Below are 23,743 nucleotides of genomic sequence, written 5' to 3'. Positions count from 1 at the left end.
TTCCCAGATGGAACATAAGGTGTTGTTCCTCCAACCTGAGAGTGGCGTCATTGTGACAGGCCATGGATTGACATATCGGAATGGGAATGGGAAGTGGAGTTAAAATGGGTGACTACTGGGAGATCCTCCTCCTCCTGGCTGATGGAGCGCAGATACTCAGTGAAGCGGTCTCCCGATCAATGTAGGTTCTCACTGATATGCAGGAGGGCCACACCAGGAGCATCAGACACAGTAGATGACCCCAACAGACTCACAAGTGAAGTGTCATCTCACCTGGAAGGACTGTTTGGGTTCTTGAATGGTAGTGAGGGAGGAGGTGTAGGGGCAGGCGTGGTACTTGTTCCACTTGCAAGAGGAAGTGCCAGGAGGAAGATCAATGGGTGGGGGGGGGGGGGAATGAAATGGACAAAGGTGTCGCGTAGGAGTGATCCCTGCAGAAAGCAGCAAGTGGGGGAGAGGGAAGGATGAGCTAGTGGTGGGATCCTGTTGGAGATGGTGAAAATTCCAGAGAATTATGTGCTGAATGTAGCAGCCAGTGGGGTGGTAGGTGAGGACAAAGGAATCCTATCCCTGGAAGGGTGGCAGGAAGGTAGGGTAAGAGCAGACGTGCGTGAAATGGAAGAGATGCGGTTGAGGGGCAGTGTTAATGGTGGAAGGAAGGGAAGCCCCTTCCTTTGAAAAAGGAGGATATCTCCTTCGTTAGAATGAAAAGCCTCATCCCGATGTGGTGGAGACAGAGGAATTGAGAGAAGGGATCTGAACTAGAGGGGGATAAGACAGAATTGAGGTATGCAGATATGAGTTCAGTGCGACAGGAATGAGCTGAAACAATGGGTCTACCTGGACAAGTGGTAGGTAGGAGGTAGAAATGGGAGATGCGGGGTATGGGAACAATGAGGTTGGTGGCAGTGGATAGGAGATCCCTAGAGCTAATAAGGTCAGTGATGGTATGGGAGGCCATGGCCTGGTGCTTCTTAGTGGGATCCTGTTCAAGGGGTAAGTAGAGGAGGTGTCTGAGAGTTGTTGCTGGGGCTCAGCAAGGTAGAGGTCAGTCCGCCAGACTACTACAGCACCCCCTTTATCTGCTGTGGATCTTGGGTAGGAGGTAGAAATGGCAGGTGCGAGGATTCCATTTTGTAGAGACCAGCGATCAAGCAAAGATACAGATTTAACAATGCATGAATCTTTAAAGGTTTGCAACTGCTGAGAGATATAATAAGGATATTCAGATATTTCAGAATCAGAATCAGCTTTAATATCACCAGCATATGCCGTGAAATTTGTTGATTTTGTAGCAGCAGTACAATGCAATAGGTAATGAGAGAGAAAAATCTGTCAGTTACAGTGTGTGTGTGTGTGTGTGTGTATATATATTAGTAAACTTAAATAAGTAGTGGAAAAAATAGAAATTAAAAGAAGTAGTTGAGGGTAGTGTTCATGGGTTCAATGTCTATTCAGATATTGGATGGCCGAGGGGAAGAAGCTGGTCCTGAATCATTGAGTGTGTGCCTTCAGGCTTCTGTACCTCCTCCCTGATGGTAGCAATGAGAATAGGGCATGTCCTGGGAAATGGAGCCCTTAATGATTTCACCGCTTTTTAATGATGGCTGCCTAGTGATCTGATATAAAACATGATGGATTGTGCAATTCTTTCTTTCAATGCTAGGAAGCTTGGCAAGCTTGGTTTTATTCTGCACTTAAAGTGCCATATAAAAGTCTTAGTCACACATATATAACTAGCAATGCCTAAGACTTTTTCACAGTACTGTTGTAATTTTATGTGTTGCACTCTACTGCTGTCACAAAAAAAAAGACATTCATGACATATGTGAGTGATGATAAACCTAATTTTGTTATGGGTCTCTATTGTGGACTGGGAGTGGGAAAGAGGCAGGGAGAGGAAAATCATTAATTGGGAAAAGTGGGAGGGAGCGGGAAGCACCAGAGAGACATTCTTAATGATCAATAAACCGATTGTTTGGAATCAAATGAGCTTGCCTGGTGTCTCGGTGCTCAGTGTGTCCGCATCGTTGATACCCGTACCCCGGCACTCCTTCTCTGCCACCTGTTCCCCACCCCTTCCATGGCGCTCTACCCTTGCCATTCTCAACATCCTTTTGTTGCAGCAATACAGTGCAAAACATAAAAAAAGTACAACAAAAAAATGAATGCAAGAGAGGAATAGTGAGGAAGTGTTCATGGATTCATGGACTATTCAGAATTCTGATAGTGGAGCTGTTCCTAAAACATTGCTTGTGGGTCTTCAAGTTCCTATACCTCCTCCTTGATAAGAGATGGGGTGTGACACAGTTTTATTCACATTTCTGTGGTAGGGTTTAATCTGCCACGACGCAGGAGTGATTCTGCCCAGAACGTTCCATGCTCTCCTGAATCTCAATCATGAGGAGCAGGATTTTATCGAGAGAAACATTGAACCATAGAAAACCTACAGCACAACACAGGCCCTTTGGCACACAAAGCTGTGCCAAACATGTCCCTACCTGACAAATTACCCAGGGTTACCCATAGCCCTCTATTTTTCTAAGCTCCATATACCTTTCTGCCTGCACCCCCATCACCGGCAGCCATTCCATGCACTCACCACTCTCTGCGTAAAAAAAATTTACTCCCGATATCTCCTCTCTACCTACTTCCAAGCTCCTTAAAACTGTGCCCTCTTGTGCTAGCTATTTCAGCCCTGGGGAAAAGCCTCTGACTATCCACGCAATCAATGCCTCTCATCATCTTATACATTTCTTTCAGGTCACCTCTCATCCTCCATCGCTCCAAAGAGAAAAGGCACGAGTTCAGTCAACCTATTCTCATAAGGCATGCTCCCCAAGCCAGGCAACATCCTTGTAGATCTCCTCTGCACCCTTTCTATGGCTTCCACATCCTTCCTGTAGTGAGGTGACCAGAACTGAGCACAATACTCCAAGTGGGGTCTGACCAGGGTCCTATATAGCTGCAACATTACCTCTCAGCTCCTAAACTCAATCCCACAATTGATGAAGGCCAATGCACGTATGTCTTAACCACTGAGGTCAACCTGTGCAGCTGCTTTGAGCGTCCTATGGACTCAGACCCCAAGATCCCTCTGATCCTCCACACTTCCAAGAGTCTTACCATTAATGCTATATTCTGCCATCATATTTGACCTACCAAAATGAACCACCTCACACTTATCTGGGTTGTAACTCCAGCTGTCACTTCTCAGCCCAGTTTTGCATCCTATCAATGTCCCGCTGTAACCTCTGACAGCCCTCCACACTATCACATCTTCAACCTTTGTGTCATCAGTAAATTTACTAACCCATGCCACCACTTCTTCATCCAAGTCATTTATAAAAATCACGAAGAATACGGGCCCCAGAACAGATCCCTGAGGCACTCCACTGGCCACCAACCTCTATGCATCTGCACGGAATGCTCACTTGGGCTGGGCGTGGTGGTAGATTTTGAGACAGTTTTTGTTGATGTCTGAGCAGTTTATCACTACCAAGACTCTGAGTCACTGTGTTTAAAAACATAAAGTGTCTGAGTAGTTCCTTACAAAGCAAGTAGCCTTTGCTAACTCTGAGAACCATGCAGTGGGGCCATCTTGAAAATGGATCCCTTGTCCGGCAGAGTTGGGCACATTCTGAAGAAGTGATGGCAGTAATAGCACCTTGAAGGATTGTGAATTGATATTTAAATTTTATTTCAATATTAAATACAGAACATGGAATGTGCACACAAACAATAAAACTAGCCTCCCAGTGTACATTTTTGAAAAAGAATTGCACATGAGCCATCTTTGTTTGTCACAACCATGGATTTGGCAGCACAGCAGATACAGCAACTGCACTCGTGGATATGCCTGTGTCAGCTAATTATTTCATTCTGATGGTATTGAATTCCATTCTTTTCACTGTAGTGCTTGTCAAGACTTGAGCAAAGCACAGCAACATATCGCTTCCTTCTTGCATTCGGCCTCATCTAAGAAATTGGACTGTTGAGGTCAACTGACTCTGACGACTAGCGGAATTCATTTTATAGTTAGTTATTGCTTTAGTTGGCTTTATTTTCCATTTGAGAGCTTTAGTTAATGGTCCTGTTTGGCCTAGTGTGCATTGTTTTATTTTCCCTCTAACTCTGTTCACACTAAAGTCTGTGATCTATCGACCCGGTTCAGTGATCTCTTGCTCCACACTTGGGCCATACCAAATGTTCTGACAATCCTGTTGTGTGCGATCTTTTATTGATCCTATTATGGTTCTTGGATTTACTGAGCATGCCTGCATGAAAATTATATCAGGGTTTATTTGGTGACATTTATGTACTTTGACAATAAATTTACTTTGAACTTTGAGCTCAGAAAATGTGGGTACCGAGTTTGAAGGAGATGGGTTGGAGTGAGGCAGAAGGTATGTCCACAGTTAAGTAAGCACAGAAGCAGGTCAGAAAGAATTTCATTTCACAGTGGGTGCACTCTTGGAGTGTATCCTGGAGTTGGGGGTATATAGCAAATATTAATTTCCCCAGCAACAAATCTTTGTGAATTGCAGTTTGGATTTAGACTGCAGCTCAGAACAACTCCACCGCAGATGCATGAATGTGGCCGACAGCCAGTAGAGATGAACATTCATTTTGAGTGTTTGGAGTGTGGGTGCGAAGAAGGAGGGGTTGTGAAAACTGTATGTAATTCAAAGGAAGCATTGTAGATACCATAGAATTGTCCTGCTGTTACCTTTGATCTTCAGCATATAAAAATGTCATGTAATATTGGGCTGGGAGGCCACTTCTTCCATAGGTGACTCAATCTGCACCTGTTGCTCAGTTTTGTTGAATAAATCACTTCTGTATTCACTAGCTTCAGTGACTTCCAGTGACTTTGTTCACGTGACAACATCACAATCATCGGACACGCCGCAGAGTGGACAGAAGGTAATTTAGGTACTGTGTAATGTATATTTTGGTCTGTGGAACTCCAGTCTCAATGCAATCTGGGATTAGAATTGTCTTTCCTAGTTTTTTCCCCGTTCATTGGTATGATTCCCCCCCCCCCCCCCCCCCCCCACACACACATTTCCACTTCTCTTATGTTTTTCTCCAAGAGTTAACGGTGCCGGTAATAAAGCGGTTCATTCTGCAGGAGCGGCGGGTGGTCCAAGTGATACCGGCTAAAAGGTTGTAAACTGGTGCTTTGAATGACAGTCTGGTTCGACTGTCACTGCAAACCCAGTTCCAACGAGGGACCCTCGGGAACAGAGAGAAGGGGCAGCAACCGAAAAGAGTTTTTGATCTATTCATACTCGGACGGTAACTGTATTTCTCAGTTCATGGGAGGAGCCCCGCAATGCGCAAATTGCAATTAGCGCTAATATCTAAAATCCCAATTAAACTGGCAACGTTTGCCGCGTTGCCCGAGCTCAGCACTTTGCGCAAAGTTTATCTTCAATCAGCAACTTGCATAAGTGTGAACTCCAAAGCGAGAGAGGTGAAATGCAAAAAAAAAACACACCCCACAAAACCAAATCACATGACTCGAATTTCCGACTTTATGCTTACTTTGTGGAAGCCTTAGGGACGATTAACATTTTGCTCAACTGCACGGAGGTACTTTGCTGTAATGAGACTCGCTGACCTGCAAACTAAACTATGAATTTTTAGAGTGCTCTTTCACTGAATGGCAAAGCGAATCACATGGCGATGAATTCCTTATCCAGCTACGACTCCTGTTCGGAGAACTCCAATGAGAGTTTCTCCGGAGAAACAGATAACAGGCAGCTTCTCGTTTAGGAACTCTGCCGCGGAAATACAAACAGGTAAATCAGTCACCTCCAGGCTTATAGTCCCACTTTAAGAAGCAATTAAGGCAAACTTTTGATTATATATATGTACTTATATTTGTGGCACCAGTAACGTCCTTAAGTTTTTCTTCTCTGTTTTGGAGAAAGTGGTTTTGAATATCTGACTAATTTCCCATGGTGTAATGTAACATAATGCGAAGTTGGCAAAATTGAAATAGGACACAATGGAATGTACTGCATTTGTCTAAATTTACTCAATCAATGTAAGCTGTGGAAGTGGCAGATCTTGAAAAAGTTCTACACTGTACAAAATGAACGGGATTCTAATTAAATAAATTATTGGGTTCGTTTTGGTATGAAGTGTACATAGATTACATTACACATTGAAAAAAGTAAAGTTGTTGAAGAGAACAATAACTTTGACTGTTTCCTTTACAGCTTGTTTGACTAGATCAAACTCTTTGGCTGATGCATCAGATTTTAAAAAGTAAGATGTTTATATATTTCCTTGTTTTGTGACAGTAATCTTGGAAAATCATCTGAACCTTGGAATTAAAAATGTTTTGGTAATAGTAAAGAAAATTCACGTTGTCAGTATAAATGTATGTTTGAATGATATCTCTCTCTCTAGAAATGAAGATGAGTAATGAATGAGTCTATCATCCAGTGTTGTGAGGGAAGATTAGATAGTTAGGGAGGTTCATTCTAATAATAACAATAGAAGATGCTGAAGGACTCAGCAGATCAGGCAGCTTAAGTAGAAGGAGAAACTGAGTTTACTGTTTCCAGTCAAAGGGTCTTCAACTTGAAAAATAATTCTATTTCTCCAAATGCAAATGAGTGTTTCCATCATTTTCTGTTTTTATTTCAAATAATATGGCTCTGGGCCTCTACTCATTATTACTCATTGAAACCTATCAAACGTTGAAAGGCCTCAATAGAAAGGATGTTTCCTACGGTGGGAGAGTCTAAGACCAGAAGCCACAGCCTCAGAATAGAAGGGCGTCCTTTTAGAATGGAGATGAGGAATTTCTTTTGCTAGAAAGTGGTGAACCCGTGGAATTCATTGCCACAGGCATCTGTGGAGGCCAAGTCATTGGGTATATTTAAGGCAGGGGTTTATAGATTCTTGATTAGTCAGGCTTGAAGAGATACAGGGGAAGTTGGGGCCTGAGAGGGAAAAATGGTTCAATCATGATGAAATGGCGGAGCAGACTCAATGGGCCAAATGGCCTAATTCTGCCCCTATATCTTATGGTCTAATATTTGCATAAATGTGTTTTACTCTGAAAGAATAAAATCATTAAAATGAAAATTAATATTAACTTATCTTTGTTTTACAAGTAGAACAATGATTGTTATCAATAAGCAAGATAATGAAACTTTTGGATTTGAGATTCAGGTGAGAAATTTATTGCATATCCTGTAATTATTTTAAACAAAAAAAATTGAAGACAAATATTTACAATTATTTATAGCAATAATCAACATTATTATTTTCATTTAGACCCTTGGGATGAACCAAAAGAATGCAAATACAATGGAGAGATACACTTTCGTCTGCAAGGTCCATGATAATAGCCCATCTCACTGTGCGGGGCTGAAGCCTGGTAAGTAATCACTTCCTCTCCTGATCTGTTTGGTTTTGCCTTTTTCATTGCTCTGCAATAATCACACGAAGCTTAGTGTACAGTTTCCTACATCCGTGGGACAACGACTCATCTTGTGTTTTTTTTTGATCATAGGCGATATGCTAATTAACATAAATGGTATAGACACTGAAGGATTTTGTCACCGAGAAATTGTCAAACTAATTAAGTCATCAGGCAATATATTAAGGTAAGTGTTACATGTAAAAGATGGTCCAAAATTTCTAGGAGAATTTGATGCTTCTGTTACCAACTGTAGTTGCAATTTTGGTATCAGTTCCACAAAGCAACTCTGTGGCAATAGTACCAAAAGATGTCATTGTAATTGCCAAATGAGTTTAACTAATCTTAAATTTGTTTAACTCATGTACTGAACTTCTGACTTGGACAACAAAGTGGTGGTTGGGGGAGGCAAAGGAGTGGCTTGGACCGAGCCAAGTTCAAGGACTCATCAGAGGATTGGAATGAACATGCTAAGGTTATCACAGACTTTATTGTCAGCTATGGATGAGTGTGTGCCCTCAAAATCATTTAGAATCTCCCCTAACCAGAAGACCTGGATGAACCTAGAGATTTACAATCTGCTGAGAACCAGGTCAGTGGTGTTTAGATTTGGCAACCAAATAAAGTTCAGGAGATCCAGATACGACCCCTGGAAAGCCATCTCACTTGTGAAGTGGCAATTCCAGACCAAACTGGAATTACAGAAGGATGCATGGCAGCTGTAGCAGGGCATGGATGCTTTTACCTTGCCCCCCTACAAAGTAAAACCGAGCGACATACTGTACGTGGCAACAAGGTTTTGCTCCCAGATGAGCTCAATGCCATTTATGTTTGCTTTGACTGACAAGACTTGGCACCTTCACAGACTCCCATAGCTCCTGATGACCCTGTCATTTCAGTCTTTGAGGCTGACATGAGAGCATTCTTCAGGAAGGTGAACCCATGGAGAGCATCTGACCCAGGCAGGGTACCTGGCCAAGTACTAAAGGCCTGTGCTGATCAACTCGCTAGACTGTTCACTGCTATCCTTAATGTCTCACTTGAGCACTCTGAGGTACCCACCTGCTTCAAGCAGGCTTCAATTATACCTGTTCCCAAGAAGACTACAGTAACCTGCCTCAATTACTGTCATTCAGTAACACTTGAATCCACTGCAATGAACTGCTTTGAGAGGCTGGTGATGAAACATTTCAACTCCTGCCTGAGAAGCAACTTGGATCTGCTCCAGTTTGCCTACAGTCATAACGGGTCAGTAGCAGATGCCATTTCATCAGCTCTTCGCTCACGCCTGGAGATCAGGATGCTCTCATGGACTACAGCTCTGAATTCAATACTATCATCCCCTCAAAACTCATCAATAAGCTCCAAGACCTAGGCCTCATTCCTCCTTGTGCAACTGGATCCTCAATTTCCTTTCTTGCAGACCCCAGTCAGTTTGGATCGGCAATGACATCTCCTCCACAATCTCCATCTGTGCAGGTGCACCACAGGGCTGTGTGCTTAGCCCCCTGCTCTACTCACTTTATACTTGATGACTGTGAGGCTAAGCACAGCTCCAATGGCTTCTTTAAGTTTGCTGACAACACCACTATTGTGAACTAAATCAACTTCTCACTCAATGTCAGCAACCCAAGGAGCTGATTATGGACTACAGGAGGAGGACACCCGAGTCCTCATCAGTGGATTAGAGTTCTGAAAGGCATAAAATCATATTCCATGACTTCTGCCGTCTAGGATTTTTCTAAGATACCTGATTTTGCCATAAGACCATCCGACATAGGACAGGATTAGGCCATTCGGCCCATCAAGTCTGCTTCACCATTCCATCATGGCTGATCCCAAATCCCATTCAACACCATGCACCTGCCTTCTCACCAAATCCTTTGATGCCCTGACCAATCAGGAAACAATCAACTTCCACCTTAAAAATCCCCACGGACTTGGTCTCCTCTGCAGTCTGTGGCAGAACATTCCACAGATTCACTGCTTGCTGGCCAAAAGAAAATCCTCCTTGCCTTTGTTCTAAAGGGTTACTCCTCAAATTTGAGGTTGTGCCCTCTAGTTCTGGATACCCCCACCACATGAAACATCCTCTCCACATCCACCCTATCTAGTCTTTCAACATTCAGTAGATTTCAATGAGATACCCCCCACATTCTTTTAATTTCCAGTGAATACAGGCACAAAGCTGCCAAACACTCCCCTTCATTCCCAGAATCGTTTTTGTCAATCTCCTCTGGACTCTGTCCATTGAGAATACATCCTTTCTGAGATATGGGGCCCAAAACTGTTAACAATTCTCCAAGTGTGACCTGACCTAGTGCCTTATAAAGGCTCAGCATTGCATTTGCCTTCTTTGCCACAGACTCAATCTGTAAATTAACCTTCTGAGAGTTTTGGATGAGGACTCCTAAGTTCCTCTGCACCTCTGATGTTTGAACCTTCCCCCCCCCCCCCCATTTAGATAATAGTCCGCACTATTGTTCCCTTCATAAAATGCATTATCATACATTTCCCAACACTATATTCCATCGGCCACTTTTTTGCCCATTTCTTCCAATCGCATTGCTTCCTCAGCACTACCTACCCCTCCACCTATCTTTGTATCATCTGCAAATTTTGCCCCAAGGCCATTAATTCAATTATTGAAATCATTGACAAACAATGTGAAAAGTAGCAGTCCTAATACTGACCCCTGAGGAACACCACTAGTCACTGGCAGCCAAACAGAAAAGGCCCCCACTCACTGCTTCCTGCCTTTCAGCCACTCCAATATCCATGCCGGTATCTTTCCTGTAATGCCATAGGATTTTGTCTTGTTAAGCAGCCTCATATGTGGCATTTTATCAAATGCCTTCTGAAAATCCAAGTTAATGACGTCCTCTGCCTCTCCTTTGTCCACTCTGCTTGTTACTTCCTTGAAGAACTCTAATAGATTAATCAGGCAAGATTTTCCTTGACAGAAACCATGCTGACTTTGACTTATTTTGTCATTAGTCTCCAAGCATACGGAAACCTCATCCTTAATAATGGACTCCAACACATTCCCAACCACTGAGGTTCGGCTAACTGGCTTATAATTTCTTTTGCCTTCTTCCCTTCTTAAAGAGCTTGGTGGATGTGTGATCTTTCTGCGATGTTGGTGTGTAAGTGGAGTGTTTGCAGTCTCTAGGGAGATTGGGGACATTGACCAAAAGGGGATGCTGACTGCAGCATGTTCGAATTGGATGGCAGAGAATACTACATTATTCTAGCCATGACCATATTCAACCTGTGTATTGAGCTAACACTTATAATTCAATACCTATTGTAAGACTGCTCATAGCATCTTGAGAGCTTTTGAATTCACTGAATTCATTGCAATGTTCAGTTCTAGTCCATCCAACACAAAATGTATTCACTTCAGGCTGCTCAACAACACTTCAAGAAACTTAAGTCCTCTCTAGAATATGTGCAGTCTCATCTTCTCCATGAATACTGTGACCTACTTAATGGATATTTGTCTGTTGTTCATGAATCTTTGTAATAACACAGCCATTACCTGATTTTTTTGTGAATTGCTTCTCTAAGACTTTTCAAACAGTTTGCAGAATCTTTTCTGAACTGCTTGCCATTGAGATTTCTAAGGAGTCCCATTATTCTGAAAATGCTAAATGGCATTTGATATGTGAAACTCTGAGAAATCTCACTGCTCTTCAGAATTCCCAACCAATTCTTCTTTGCTTTGTAGGTCTGTTTCTGGTTCTCCTGTTGGCCTCCAGAGACTTTTCTATTTTCAACAACTTTTCTAGCATGTGGGCACCGTCATAGTATCTGCTTCATTTGCTAATCCACTGTGAAGAAGATATTTATTCACTTTTGCTGGCAGCATCTGAATGGTCAACACTGCAGATCCACGGCTCTTGAACAGTTCCCCCAGTATTCTCTTTATTGTCGTAGAAGGTATACTTGCTTCTGATATTGCCTTTTCAAAATAAATCAGAATTCCCCAGAAGTGAGTTTATTATAATTTGGTTTCACCACAGGCCTTATTGAAATATCTCTGTAGACTTCTTTGGTTTTGTTAGTACACAAATTAATATATTTTATACAAAATGCTGGCTCACCTATCCTTAGCGGGGCCCTTCTAGGAAATATATGGCAGTTATAGAGAATAAAAAATGGGTGAATCCCAATAGGAGGATAAAAAATTGAGCAAATTTGGTACCCTAATTCAAGAAAGGCAGCAGGTATAAGCCAGATAATACTCTGAATCCAATGCCAGTGACACAGAAGATCTTCAAAAAGATATCTGGGGTCAGAATTATTCTACGCTTGGAAAGGCAGGAACTAATCCAAGATAGGATGGCTTTTGTAGAGTGAGAAAGGTTAGATCCTATCAGATCATTTGGCAAAGTGGATCTGAAGTTGATGTAATTACTGGCTTGGAGGTAGTTTTTTGATGCAAAAGCCTGTGAGCAGCGATATCTGTCAGGATCAAAATGTTGTCACTCTTGCTACTTGTTAGCTACACCAATGACTTGGATGTGAAAGTGTGAAGTATGATTGGTCTCAATGCAGATGTCGACTATCCCTTTGCTTCCACAGATGCCGATGAACCACTAAGTTCCTCTAGCAGCTTGTTTTTTTTTTTGCTTGAGTTTATTTTAGTAAGTTCACAGCTGATTCTCACATGAATGCTTCAATTACCAAGGCTTTGGGCGGTACAGACCAAGTGCCTGACGATGGAGTTAGTGCAGATGAGTACTCAGCATGGATGTGATAGTTAGAAAGTCCTGCGTGACTTGATGATTCGCAGATGATGCAAAAATTGGTGGTGCTGTTGATAGTGAGGATAGGAATGTGAGGCTTGGGCAGAAATGAAAGTCAATGGAGCCTGTTTTTTTTTAAAAAAATGGTTCTTTTGGGCTTTCTTTGCTTTGTGGCTGCCTGTAAGGAGACGAATCTCAAGGTTGTATAATGTATACATACTTCGATTTTTAAAATATACTTTGCGCTTTGAACTTTCTGTGCTGTATGACTCCTGGGCCATTTCGTCCATACCAGCTGCTGAGCATCGATCTATACTAAACCTATTTCCAAACTATAGACTGCCAATATAAAAGGCAGTTTCAGCCAGTTCATATTTCTTTGGTTTGACCAGGACTCCACCCCACAGATATCCCATGTAACTCACAAAGGAGGAGGCCATTTAGCCAGCTCACTGAGTAATCCATAATCCCCACTTCCCTGTTTCAGATCCAAACCTAGATTATACTTTCTCTTGCTCTATCTTAGTTATTGGACTGAAATCTTCCATCCAAATTCACTGTACCTGCAACCTATTGGTCTGCTAATCATTGCTCGCAAAATTAAGACTTGCTTGTGCCTTTCAAGCTCACCAGTCCAGTGGTCTGTTTGCTTAAGACCAATGCACCCCAAAACATGAGCGATTCTTGGGTCTCTTCTAAACTCATGAAACCTCAGTCTGAAAGCAAGAGGAAGCATTTAGGAGCGTGACTGCTGCTAGCTCAATACCACAACAGACAAGTGGGCCCATTTTCCTTTGATGCCGGCTGAACAGTTGAACCTTACAAAACTTCGATGGTCCCTCCTGCGTAGGTGTTCAATACAGGAAGTGGTTGAGGTGCTTCTGACTCGCAATAAATGGCCTCCCCCCCCCCCCCCCACATTCTTTTTGCAGTTGCATGAGCTTTTGGTGTTTTTACCCAGCCACATGTGATGCCCAACCCTGAAGAAACCACTGTTACCATTTTTGTGTACCTGTTTCCTCACTGCACAGTGAAACTATGCCTGAGTGAACAGCTTGCCATTTTGAGTGCCGTCTCTGCAGTGAGTGCTATTCTGCATGCTTTCTCAACCCAGTGCACCAAATATATCACTTGAATCTTCCTCACTGATATTTTATCATCCCTCAGTACCCATTCTAAGATGTGAAAACTTGCACATCTTTTTCCCGCTGTCTTCAAAGTGATCCCATTTACCCGACTTGTTGCTCCTGAAAATCTCTGATGGTACCATGATGTCCTTGGTGGAGATCTCATCTTTAGTTTGTGCAGTTAGGGGGCTCGCAGTTGATTTTTGTGCCTCCAGCCTCGTTGCCAGCACCAAAAGTGCCTTCCATATCTCACGCCTGGCTGCGTTGCTCTTCTGCATCCCGTTGAAGGACTTTGAAAGCATAATTCTTCCCCACAAGAGCAGATTAACTGCCCGCTTATTTGCCCTGCATACATGCTCCACTTGTACCTTTTGACCTCATCAACATAATGTCTGCCGTCTTTGCCGTTCTACTTAGGAATCCCTGTTCTCATTTATAAGCAAAAATGAGGGTGCTGGAAACATCAGCAGCTTAGGTAACACCAATGCAGTGAGAAACAGAAACAACATTTCAAGTCAGTGACCTTTCATCAGATGATGAAAGATCATCGACCTGAAACATTAAACTACTCTGTAACCTGCTGCACAGTTCCTGCATTCTCCCTTTTTATTTCAGCATTGTTTTCTTGTAAAAAATGTTTCCTTTTAACTTTGCTTGGGAAAATTGTCAAGCAATCCCGCAAACAGGAATATCCCAGACTCAATCCCTGTGTAAAGTTTGTAGGTCCTTCAATGTTTTTGCTTACCAAAGCAAGTAATAGACATAGAGCTATCAAGAAAATTTTAATAGCAATCGCTTTCTGTTTTTAAAGGCACACTTGCAGTTGTATGGACGATTCCTGGGATTTGGTGCTGCAGATGAAACATGATGCTTACTAGTGTATGCCTGAATGTTGTCTAGATTGGGTTGCCTGCAGGGATAGACTGATTCACTTGCTGAGGAGTGGCAGAATGGGTTTGAGCATGATGCAGTCATTAGAAAATAACATGATTTTTGAACTTATGACGGTTGGTCCTCGGATAACACCCTTAGCAAATCTTGCTGCATTGTCCTGAGGCTCGGACAACTGACTTTAAACAACCTCCTAATGGTGGCCAAAAGTGTAGTGGGGGGGGGGGGGTAAACCAAGAAACCATAGGTCAGTCAGCCAGTAGTGGGGAAGTTACTGGATGGAATTCTGAGGAACGAGATCTACCATCATTTGGATAGACACAGTCTGATTAGGAGGAGTCAGCATGGCTTTATACATGTGAACTCTTGCTTGATGAACATTGTAGAGTTGTTTGAAGAGGTAACCAAACAGGTAGATGAGGGCTTTTTGTTTATTATTTATGTAACTTATTTGGATATGAACACACACAAGTCTTAATCAGTAAGTCTGAAGATGATATGAAATTGGGAGGTGTTACCAATGGTGATGAAGGTTGTTATAGATTACAAGGGAAGTTGATCAGTTAGGAAAGTAGGCCGAGGATTGGCAAATAGCTTTCAAGACAGATAAGTGTGAGGTGATGCATTTTAGAAAGTCAAATCCATGTAGGACTTGTACAATGAATGGTAAGGAACAGAGGGAATTAGGAGTATAAGTGCATAGATCATTGAAAGCACCATCGTTGCTAAAGACTTTTGCACATTGCTGTATTTCCTGCTTCAGGTTCAGTTTGACAGTTATACCATTCTTCTTGATCTGTGGAGGTGCTGTCAAGCTTCTTGTGGTGATAGACATTGAAGTCCCCAATCCAAAGTACATTCTGTGCCCTGGCTGCTTTCAATGCTTCACTCAAATGCCTGGGGAACTCCCGTTATCCTATCCATTCCTCCCACATGCAGTGTAAAAGTAGCTTGCTTTCTCAGTTTCCCAGTTCTGATAAGGATCTTCAGACTGAACAGTTAACCCTTTCACCATTTATTCAGATGCTGCCTGACCTGCTGAATGTTTGCAGCATCCTTACTTTTGTGCTGTGAGTTTTACCCAGTAATAGTGAATAAAGATCAATGACCAGTCTTGATTAGGATAGTTCTGATTTATGGACCTCTTTAAATCTGATGGCGTTCACTTCACGTTTCTGCTTGTGTTTCTCATGGTGGTTGAGGGACTGTTGAAGTAACTGTGCAGCATTGCTGCAGTGCATCCTGTAGAATGTGCATAGGCTAGACATTTGACGTCAATGGTGGGAAGTGCATATCCTGTTAGAGCAAGGTTGTATCAGATAATAGTTTCTGTATTCACACTTAACTTGTTCTATCTTTTCACAGCCTTATGACTGTCAATAAAAATTCTGTTAAAAGAAGTGAACTTGAAGCAAGATTATATTTTTTAAAGGTATTTTCACAATTTTTATCAGTTATGAAATAATAAGAGCAAATAGCTGATTAAGCAAGATATTTATGATCCTAAAACAGAAAGCTATACAAGCTAATTTTCCTTTAAAACTCAGAGAAAGTTCAGTGAATATAAGTGAAACTGTTTTTTAGATATATTTGACAGAAAGATCACCTGAACTCACTTTTCTCTTTTTGTGGTAAATCTGCACTGAAATAAATGGGCCACTGTTGCAGTTATTTTTGACAGTGCCAAAATGCTATGGAAAAGCAGAGAAACACTTTGAAATTTGTGCCTTAAATAAGCAATGCTGCGTGAAGTTGCTTTCTCAATATTGCATTTGAGGTGAAAGACAAAATGAATAAAAATAATAATGGAAAAACACGCAGATGCTGGAAATACGAAATAAAATTAGAAAAAATTTGGAACCTGAAAAATGCCAGGCAGCATGAGCAGAAAGAGAGCTAATGCTTCAGGTCAAAGACCGTTCAACAGAATTGGGTGTTTATTTGAAACCTAACTCTTTTTTTTTTCTTTCTGCTTAATTTGCTGACTATCCCATCAATTTTCGTTTTCAGTTCAGATATCTTTTATATACAATATTTTGAGTTTTACAGCTTTAACATCACTTTTATTACTCATTTGTAAACTTGTAAAGAATTAACTACCTCACTTAGAGCAAATTATTTTCAGTGATCATCAGTAATTAAGTAACCAGTTATTAATTGATTAATGCTACTGCTTTGAAATGGGCAGAACTGTCTACTGGGGAAAAAAACTAATGCTGCATTTCCATATATATGATATATGCTATCATATATTTAGCATTTACTAACACTACTTTCCTATGTCTCACAGAAAACACTTCAAGAGAAATGGGTGGAGTACAGGTCACTTATGTTACAAGAACAACGCCTTGTTCATGGTAAGTCTCTATCGGAAACCACAGAGCAGCATAGTTTTAACTGCCGCACAAATTTTAAGTTTACATTGAAACTTGTTGTATAATGAAAGGTGAACTAGATGTCCAGGGGGATGGGAATCAGAGCGCGAGAACAGATAATGAAGAAAGACGTTGTTGAGCCTGCATACAAAGTCAAGAATTGAAAGGTAGAGCATGATGGAACTAATGTTCGGAGCTGCGTATATTTCAGTGCAAGGGATATTGTAGGAAAGGCCGATGAGCTTAGGGCATGGATCAGCACGTGGAACTAAAGCATTGTAGCCATTAGTGAGACTTGGTTGTAGAAGGGGCAGGACTGGCAGCTCAATGTTCCAGGGTTATGTTGGTTTAGATAAGACAGAGCAGGAAGGATGGCATTACCAGACAGGGAAAATGTCACGGCAGTGCTCAGACAGGGCAGACTGGGAAGCTCATCTAGTGAGGCTTTATGGTAGAAATGAGGATGAAGAAAAGTATGATAATATTATAGTCTGTGGAATTTAGAGGAGGCAATTTGTAGAAAATCTCTCCAATACTTTGCACCTAGTGATCAAATGCCATTAGTTTCAAGGTAATTATGGAGGAGGATAGGTCGGGTCCTTGGGTTGAGATTCTAAGTTGGAGAAAGGCCAGTTTGATGGTATCAGAAAGGATCTGGCAAGTGTGTATTGGGAGAGTTTTTTTCTTGCTAAAGTATACTTGGTAAGTGGGAGGCCTTTAAAAATTAACTGTGAGAGTACCAGTGTTTGTATGTTCCTGTCAGATAAAAGGCAAGGATAACAGGTTTAGGAAACCTTGTTTTTTGAGAGATACTGAGGCCGTGGTTAAGAAAAAGAAAGAGGTGCATAGCAGGTATAGGCAGGAAGGAGTAAATGAGGTACTTAAAGAGTGTTAGAAATGCAAGGGAACACTTAAAGAAATGAGGAGGGTGAAAAAAAGGCACGAGGTTGCTCTAGCAGACAAGCTGAAGGAAAACTTAAAGGGCTTCTACAGCTATGTTAAGGTCAAAAGGATAGCAACCGATAAAACTGGTCTTCTGGAACGTCGGAGTGGTAATCTATGCATGGAGCTGAAAGAGATGAGGGAGATTGTAAATGGAATTTTTTGTGTCTGTTTTTGCTCAGAAGATAGACATGGTGTCTATGGATGTAAGGCAAAGCAGCAGTGAAGTCATGGACACTATGCAGATTACAGAGGAGGAGGTATTTGCTCTCTTGAGGCAAACTAGGGTAGATAAATCTCCAGGGCCTTACAGTGGACCCTTGGATCCCGTGCAGGGGCCCCAGCAGAGATATTCTAAACATTCTTAGCCATAAGATATAGGAGCAGAATTAGGTCATTCAGTCTATTGAGTCTGCTCCATCATGATTGATCCCAGATCCCACGCAACTCCATACACCTACCTTCTCGCCATATCCTTTGATGCCCTGACCGATCAGGAAACAATCAACTTCCGCCTTAAAGAAACGTATGGACTTGTCCTCCATCACAGTCTGTGGCAGAGCATTCCAACTACTCGCTGGCTAAACAAAAATTTCTCCTCCCCTTTGCTGTAAAGGGTCGCCCCTCAATTTTGAGGCTGTGCCCTCTAGTACTGGATACTCCCAACATAGGAAACATCCTGTCTGCATCCAACCTGTCTAGTCCTTTCAACATTTGGTAGGTTTCAATGAGATCCCCCCCCCCCCCCCCCCGCATTCTTCTAAAGCCCAAAGCTGCGGAACATTCCTCACATGTTAACCCCTTCATTCCCGGAATCATCCTTGTAAACCTCCTAAGGAGTGTGGTAGAAAGAGGCAGCTAGAATACAGCTCCATAATTCCTTGAAAGTAACGCAACAGGTAGATAGACTTGTAAAGAAAGCTTTAGGCACGTTGGCCTTCATGAATCAATGTACTGAGTACAGCATGTTGATGTTATGTTGAAATTGGCATCGACAATATCTTACTTAGTTCAAAGTTCAAGGTAGATTTATTCTCAAAGTGTGTATGTATATGTCACAACCTGAGATTTATTTTCTTGTTGGCATACTCAATAAATCCATGATAGAAAAATAACCATAGTAGAATTACTGAAAGACCACACCAACTTGGGTGTTCAACTAGCAAACCAAAGACAAATTGTTCTTTTTGTATTTGAACAGTCAGCTATCTTTTGCACACTGGTTGAACACTCAATTGAAGACTATACCGACTTCATTCTACTATGGTTATTGTTCTATTATGCATTTATTGAGTATGCCTGCAAGAAAATTAATCTCAGGGTTGTAAATGGTGACATATATGTACTTTGATAATAAAGTTACTTTGAACTTTCAACTTTGAATCGTATAAGATGTTGGTGAGGTCTAATTTGGAGTTTGGTGTCCAGTATTTGCTCAGCTGCTGCCAACACGTAAAACCTGTCTGTATCCGCAGGAACTGCAAGAGTCTGCCCAAAAGCTTCTTGCCCTCAAACTATTGAGTTGCAGTTAGTTCAGTCACTTGCATAAGATCAAATCTGAGGCTTTGCAAGTAAAAGTGGGCCTACAGGAAGGCTGAAAATAAAATTGAAAGAGTACAGGGAAAATTTACAAGGTTGTTGCCAGGACTTGAGGACCTGAGTTTTTGGGAAAGGTTGAATAGGTCAGGGCTTTACTCCCTAGGATATAGAAAATTGAGGGGAGGTTTGATAGAATATACAAAATTATGAGAGTATTGGTAGGGTAAATGCAAGCAGGCTTTTTCCATTGTGGTTGGGGGAGACTCGAACTAGATACTAAGGGTTAAGGGTGAAAGGTGAAATATTTAAGGGGAACGTGAGCACAAACTTCTTCACTCAGGGTGTTGGGATTGTGGAACAAGCTGGCAGTGCAAGTGTTGGATGCAGGGTCAATTTCAACATTAGGAAAATTTGGATAGGTACATGGATGGGAGGGGTATGGCGGGCTGTGGTCCGGACGCAGATCAGTGTGACTAGGCGTGAACTAGATGGACCAAAGGTTCTGTTTTTGTGCTGTTGTGTCCTTTGACTCTATAATTGAAACAAAAGATTCGAATAGCGTGGGTCAAAACTCATTGAGGTACTATTTCTGGTAAAATTGTGTTCAAGATAAGGGACCTCAACCGTTATGAATAAGCCTGATGTGTTAAGTGTGCAATAGTCTGCATCACAAAATCCAACATTGTTTACAACTTCGAATTACCTGGAGCAAAGCTCCATCATGCTGCATTACAATATGCCTGGTCTTCAGTATTTAGAAAATACTACTATTGATCCAATACTATTTTTTGATTTAAAAAAAAACAGTTGATTTTATTTGCTCAGCTGCTGCCAACACGTAAAACCTGTCTGTATCTATAGGAACTGCAAGTCTGCCCAAGCTTCTTGCACTCAACTATTGAGTTGCAGTTAGTTCAGTCACTTGCATAAGATCAAATCTGAGGCTTTGCAAGTAAAAGAACAACCCCTTGCCCATTTTATGCCCTAAATTTGTGTTAGTATTACATAATAATTTTCCTTGACTGTTTTCCATTGAGTATTTTGTTGCCAAGGAAAAAAGATTACAGTCTTGACTTTTTCATTTTTGTAGAACATGAAGTTTTGTTTTCAAGTGTTTTATTTCTTATTTTGCTTTTGCCTGGGCAAAATTACTACAAAGTATTTATACAGGCATTCAAATCTAATTAAATGCTTTAATACTGTGGCAGAGATGGATTTGCCATTGGAGTAGACAGTTTTAGTGCTGGTAAAATGTCCCAGCCCAAACTGTTGACTGTTTATTCCTCACCATAGATGCCACCAGACTTGCTGAGTTCCTCTGGCATCTTGTGCATGCATCTGCAGAATCTCTTGTGTTTTTACATTTTCTACGTGTGATACAAAGGAACAGTTTAACAGCTTGCAAATTTCTGCAGCTTTAGCTAATCAGTGGGATGGCTGGTGGTGTAGGTATTTTTGCAGAGCAAAGATTCACATTTTGATAGTACATGGAACTTTAAATTGGGATTATTCAGACAACACAGTTTTTAATGATATTTCCATTGTTTCAATTTTTAGGATTCTTGAGGAACAATGAGTCAACAGAATCTTCTGAGTCTTTTCTGTATGGTGATACGGCATTATTTGGGTCAACCGTACGAAAGAAGGAAAGGTTTTCTAGTGACAGTAGCTGCCGGAGCCAGCTTAGCCTAATGACTGATGACAGCGAGGACGGAGTCTTCCAGCCTGGGTTGTCTAATGACTTGATCATTGGGAGCCACTATAGGCGAAGCAGCATGGACGAAGATTGTGTCTTCCACAGAGATACAGAAATACTTACGCCCAAAAGCCAGTTGAGCAGGAGTAGGAGCATCAGTATGACCAGCAATGGGAGTGGTCAAATGTCTCCATCATGGGACTTCCACAGAAGCTGCGGGACAATGCCTCGAAAAGGCAAGAGACCAAGTGTCAGGAAGCGCCTCATGAAGTTCATTCCAGGTTTAAATAGGGCGGTGGAGGAAGATGAGAGCCACTTTTAGATTTGCATATCAATAATGCAATACTGGTCCTGTTAGTTTCAAGATAGCATTAAGGAGTAATAGGAATCTGTGGCATTAAATGATCAAAGTATCTCCGTTGCAGACGACATTTATGGCTTTTATGGAAGTTCAACAAATCCTCTTGAGACAAAATGTTTGGAAGGTTTTGTAAGCAGTAATTTCACATTTTACACAGAGAGGTGCTTCTTTAAGGTTGTGACTTTAGAAGAAGTTATCCTTGAAATATACAGTGCCCTGTTTACATCTTATTCTCTTTAACAGTTTTGTCTCATTGTCCAAAGTACACAGGAGAAAGCACGATAAATAGGGGTACTTTGCAAATAATCCTCCTTAAATAACAATTAATTTCAGAACCACCATAAAACTCTTCTCCAGGGATCTCTCGAATAACTCACTTGTTCGTTATCTGCCATGTCATATGACGTGGACGATCATGGTCTTTCCATGATCAGGATTGTTCTTGGCAATTGAATAACTACCCTTAGAAAATCAGAATGAATAGTCAGCTAAGTGACACAGCTAAGCTGTGTATATCAATATGCCTGAGTTTCCGGCATGAAAGATTGATCCAGATAGGTCTGGGTGAATTGAATAGTTTACAAAGATAGCAAACATTCATTTAATACAGGAGTGAACGTCTTAATTCTCACTTGATGCTGTAAGAACAATACTGACAATCTATCAATTGCAATTTGTATAATCACTGCTCTTATAGAGCAATAGCTTCACAGAAGTTTCCAGAGGCTTTGGGAGATGATTAGAGTTTGCTTAGGGACATTAAGTGCCTGAACCATTCTAGATGCATGCATTATTGGCTATCTGCAACATCCATACAGAACTTTGTAGCCAAGAAACTGTACTCATTGAAAAACAAACCACGGGACTGATGTGCATGCATAATACTTTCACAAAAAAAAGCATGCTGCATTTCTCAAAGTTTCTGTGTCTGTTTTAAGCGGAAATCCTGACCACCGCAATATTGAGTTGAGTACTTACTATTGCAATTCACCCTAGCACTAGTATAATTTCTCATTAGTATTTTGTGCTGAAGATAATGTCATTTGCGTGCTTAGATTATCACTCAAGGTGAAGCAGAGCAAAGTACGCAGCAAAATGGGATCAAGTACAATTTAAAAAAACTTCCGACTGAGACACTGTTTTAGCATTGAGCCCTCAATTGATTGCATCTTTGCCTGCAATTGGGCAGCATTACTGACAAATGTCATTGCACCTGCGCACTTCAATGCAAGATGCTGCTACCTGTGACCTTACTGATCAATGTGGCAGTGGCCCCAGCACATAGGGCCTGGTTAGGATGTCCTTGAGCTTGGTGGAATGGGGGGGGGGAGGGTGCGGTGGAGCACCTTCACATATAGATGGACACCGTTTAACCCCAGCTTCTAAGTTTCATCCTCCCACATTTTATTTCTACTGGTGTGCATTTAGGAACTTGAGTATATTGTTTGGTCTAACATTTGATACATTGTTGTACAATATTTTGCCATTGATTACAAGTTTATTGCCTTCAATAAAGGACGTTTTATTGATATTTGTAAACTTCCTTTTGCATTAATAAGTAGAAATACTATATCGGTCCAAAGGCATCTATTTGGTTTCAATATGAGGTGTTGCTGCTTGCTGGAGGAAGAGGATATAGATTGAGTGCAAGGTTACAAGAGAATTTTTTTTCTGGGTAGGGCAGTGATGACGACTGGGTGTGAATACAGTGAATATATCTGTGAGTTCAAGATATAGAAATTGTTTTTGCTGTGATCCTAGCATATAACAATACTGAGGGTTAAACGATGTTGTCATCATCCTTTTCCAATGATCGTCGTGGAAGGCTTGTGATTTCTTGAGATCCCAAGAGCAATGCTGTTTGGAGCTTCGACATCAGACACTTTACTGCTGGTAGGATCGGCAATGGCGTGAACGTCAAGGGGAGATTCCGGACGAAGAATAATCCAACCAAGACATCAGTGGTGGGGCTGGTGGATGATGATGACACGTAACAATGGCAGTGAAGGCGGAGGAAGGCTGCAGCACTGAAAGGTCCCCAGTTGTCTTACATTCCATACCACTGGACCCTGACCCTGTCCCTGATCTGGCAAGGAATGTGTGGTGACCGCACACGCACCAGCCTCCACACATTAAACAAAGTCACCCAGTGCAAAGGGTGGCAAGTATCGTCATGGGTGTTATGAGAGCCAGCTGCCCCCAGGCAGAATATGCCATATTACTTTCTCCATTCTTATCTGATCATGACTTTGAATATCAAACATCCAAACGGTGGCCCAATGGGTGAACTACAAGAATTGCCTCACGAAAGCTCTGATTCAAATATAGAAAATGTGATGTACGTCTTACAGAAACAGAATGGCTTTCCTGTGGCAGAAACAGATTAAACGAGAGTGATGCAGATGATCAGTACTACAGCATGCAAGTAAGTATATTTTGAGTAGCAGGAAAGATTTAGGTAAACATTTGAATAAGAGTGAGAATAAAAATCTGGCCACGTTGTGAGTGTGGTCACAGAATGTTTGAACCAAAAGGACTATGAAGAGATCCATTCATAACATTTGGGAATTGCTACTGAAAATAGTAGCTTGTAGCTTAACCTGTTGACCTTGTACAG

General features: G+C 41.5%; 1 protein-coding gene across 1 annotated transcript; it reads left to right on the top strand.

Annotated features, from left to right (window-relative positions):
• Window positions 1-6,240: 6,240 nt before the first annotated feature.
• Window positions 6,241-22,657, top strand: LOC140728517 (cytohesin-interacting protein-like). The gene is made up of 7 exons (XM_073047354.1): window positions 6,241-6,279; window positions 7,140-7,194; window positions 7,300-7,402; window positions 7,538-7,631; window positions 15,579-15,645; window positions 16,504-16,570; window positions 20,627-22,657. The coding sequence occupies exons 2-7, from the start codon at window positions 7,144-7,146 to the stop codon at window positions 21,085-21,087; spliced, it is 843 nt and encodes a 280-aa protein (XP_072903455.1). The 5' UTR covers window positions 6,241-6,279; window positions 7,140-7,143; the 3' UTR covers window positions 21,088-22,657.
• The last annotated feature ends 1,086 nt before the right edge of the window (window positions 22,658-23,743 follow it).

Source organism: Hemitrygon akajei, chromosome 5 (assembly GCF_048418815.1).
Source record: "Hemitrygon akajei chromosome 5, sHemAka1.3, whole genome shotgun sequence".
NCBI lineage: Eukaryota > Metazoa > Chordata > Chondrichthyes > Myliobatiformes > Dasyatidae > Hemitrygon > Hemitrygon akajei.
This window is presented reverse-complemented; position numbering and strand designations above follow the sequence as displayed.

Excerpts from the sequence above, each read along its gene's own strand:
- LOC140728517 (XM_073047354.1), top strand. The coding sequence starts at position 7,144 with ATGATTGTTATCAATAAGCAAGATAATGAAACTTTTGGATTTGAGATT. Across the intron at positions 7,195-7,299 it reads CTTTTGGATTTGAGATTCAG|ACCCTTGGGATGAACCAAAA; the intron begins GTGAGAAATTTA and ends ATTTTCATTTAG. Across the intron at positions 7,632-15,578 it reads TCATCAGGCAATATATTAAG|CCTTATGACTGTCAATAAAA; the intron begins GTAAGTGTTACA and ends ATCTTTTCACAG.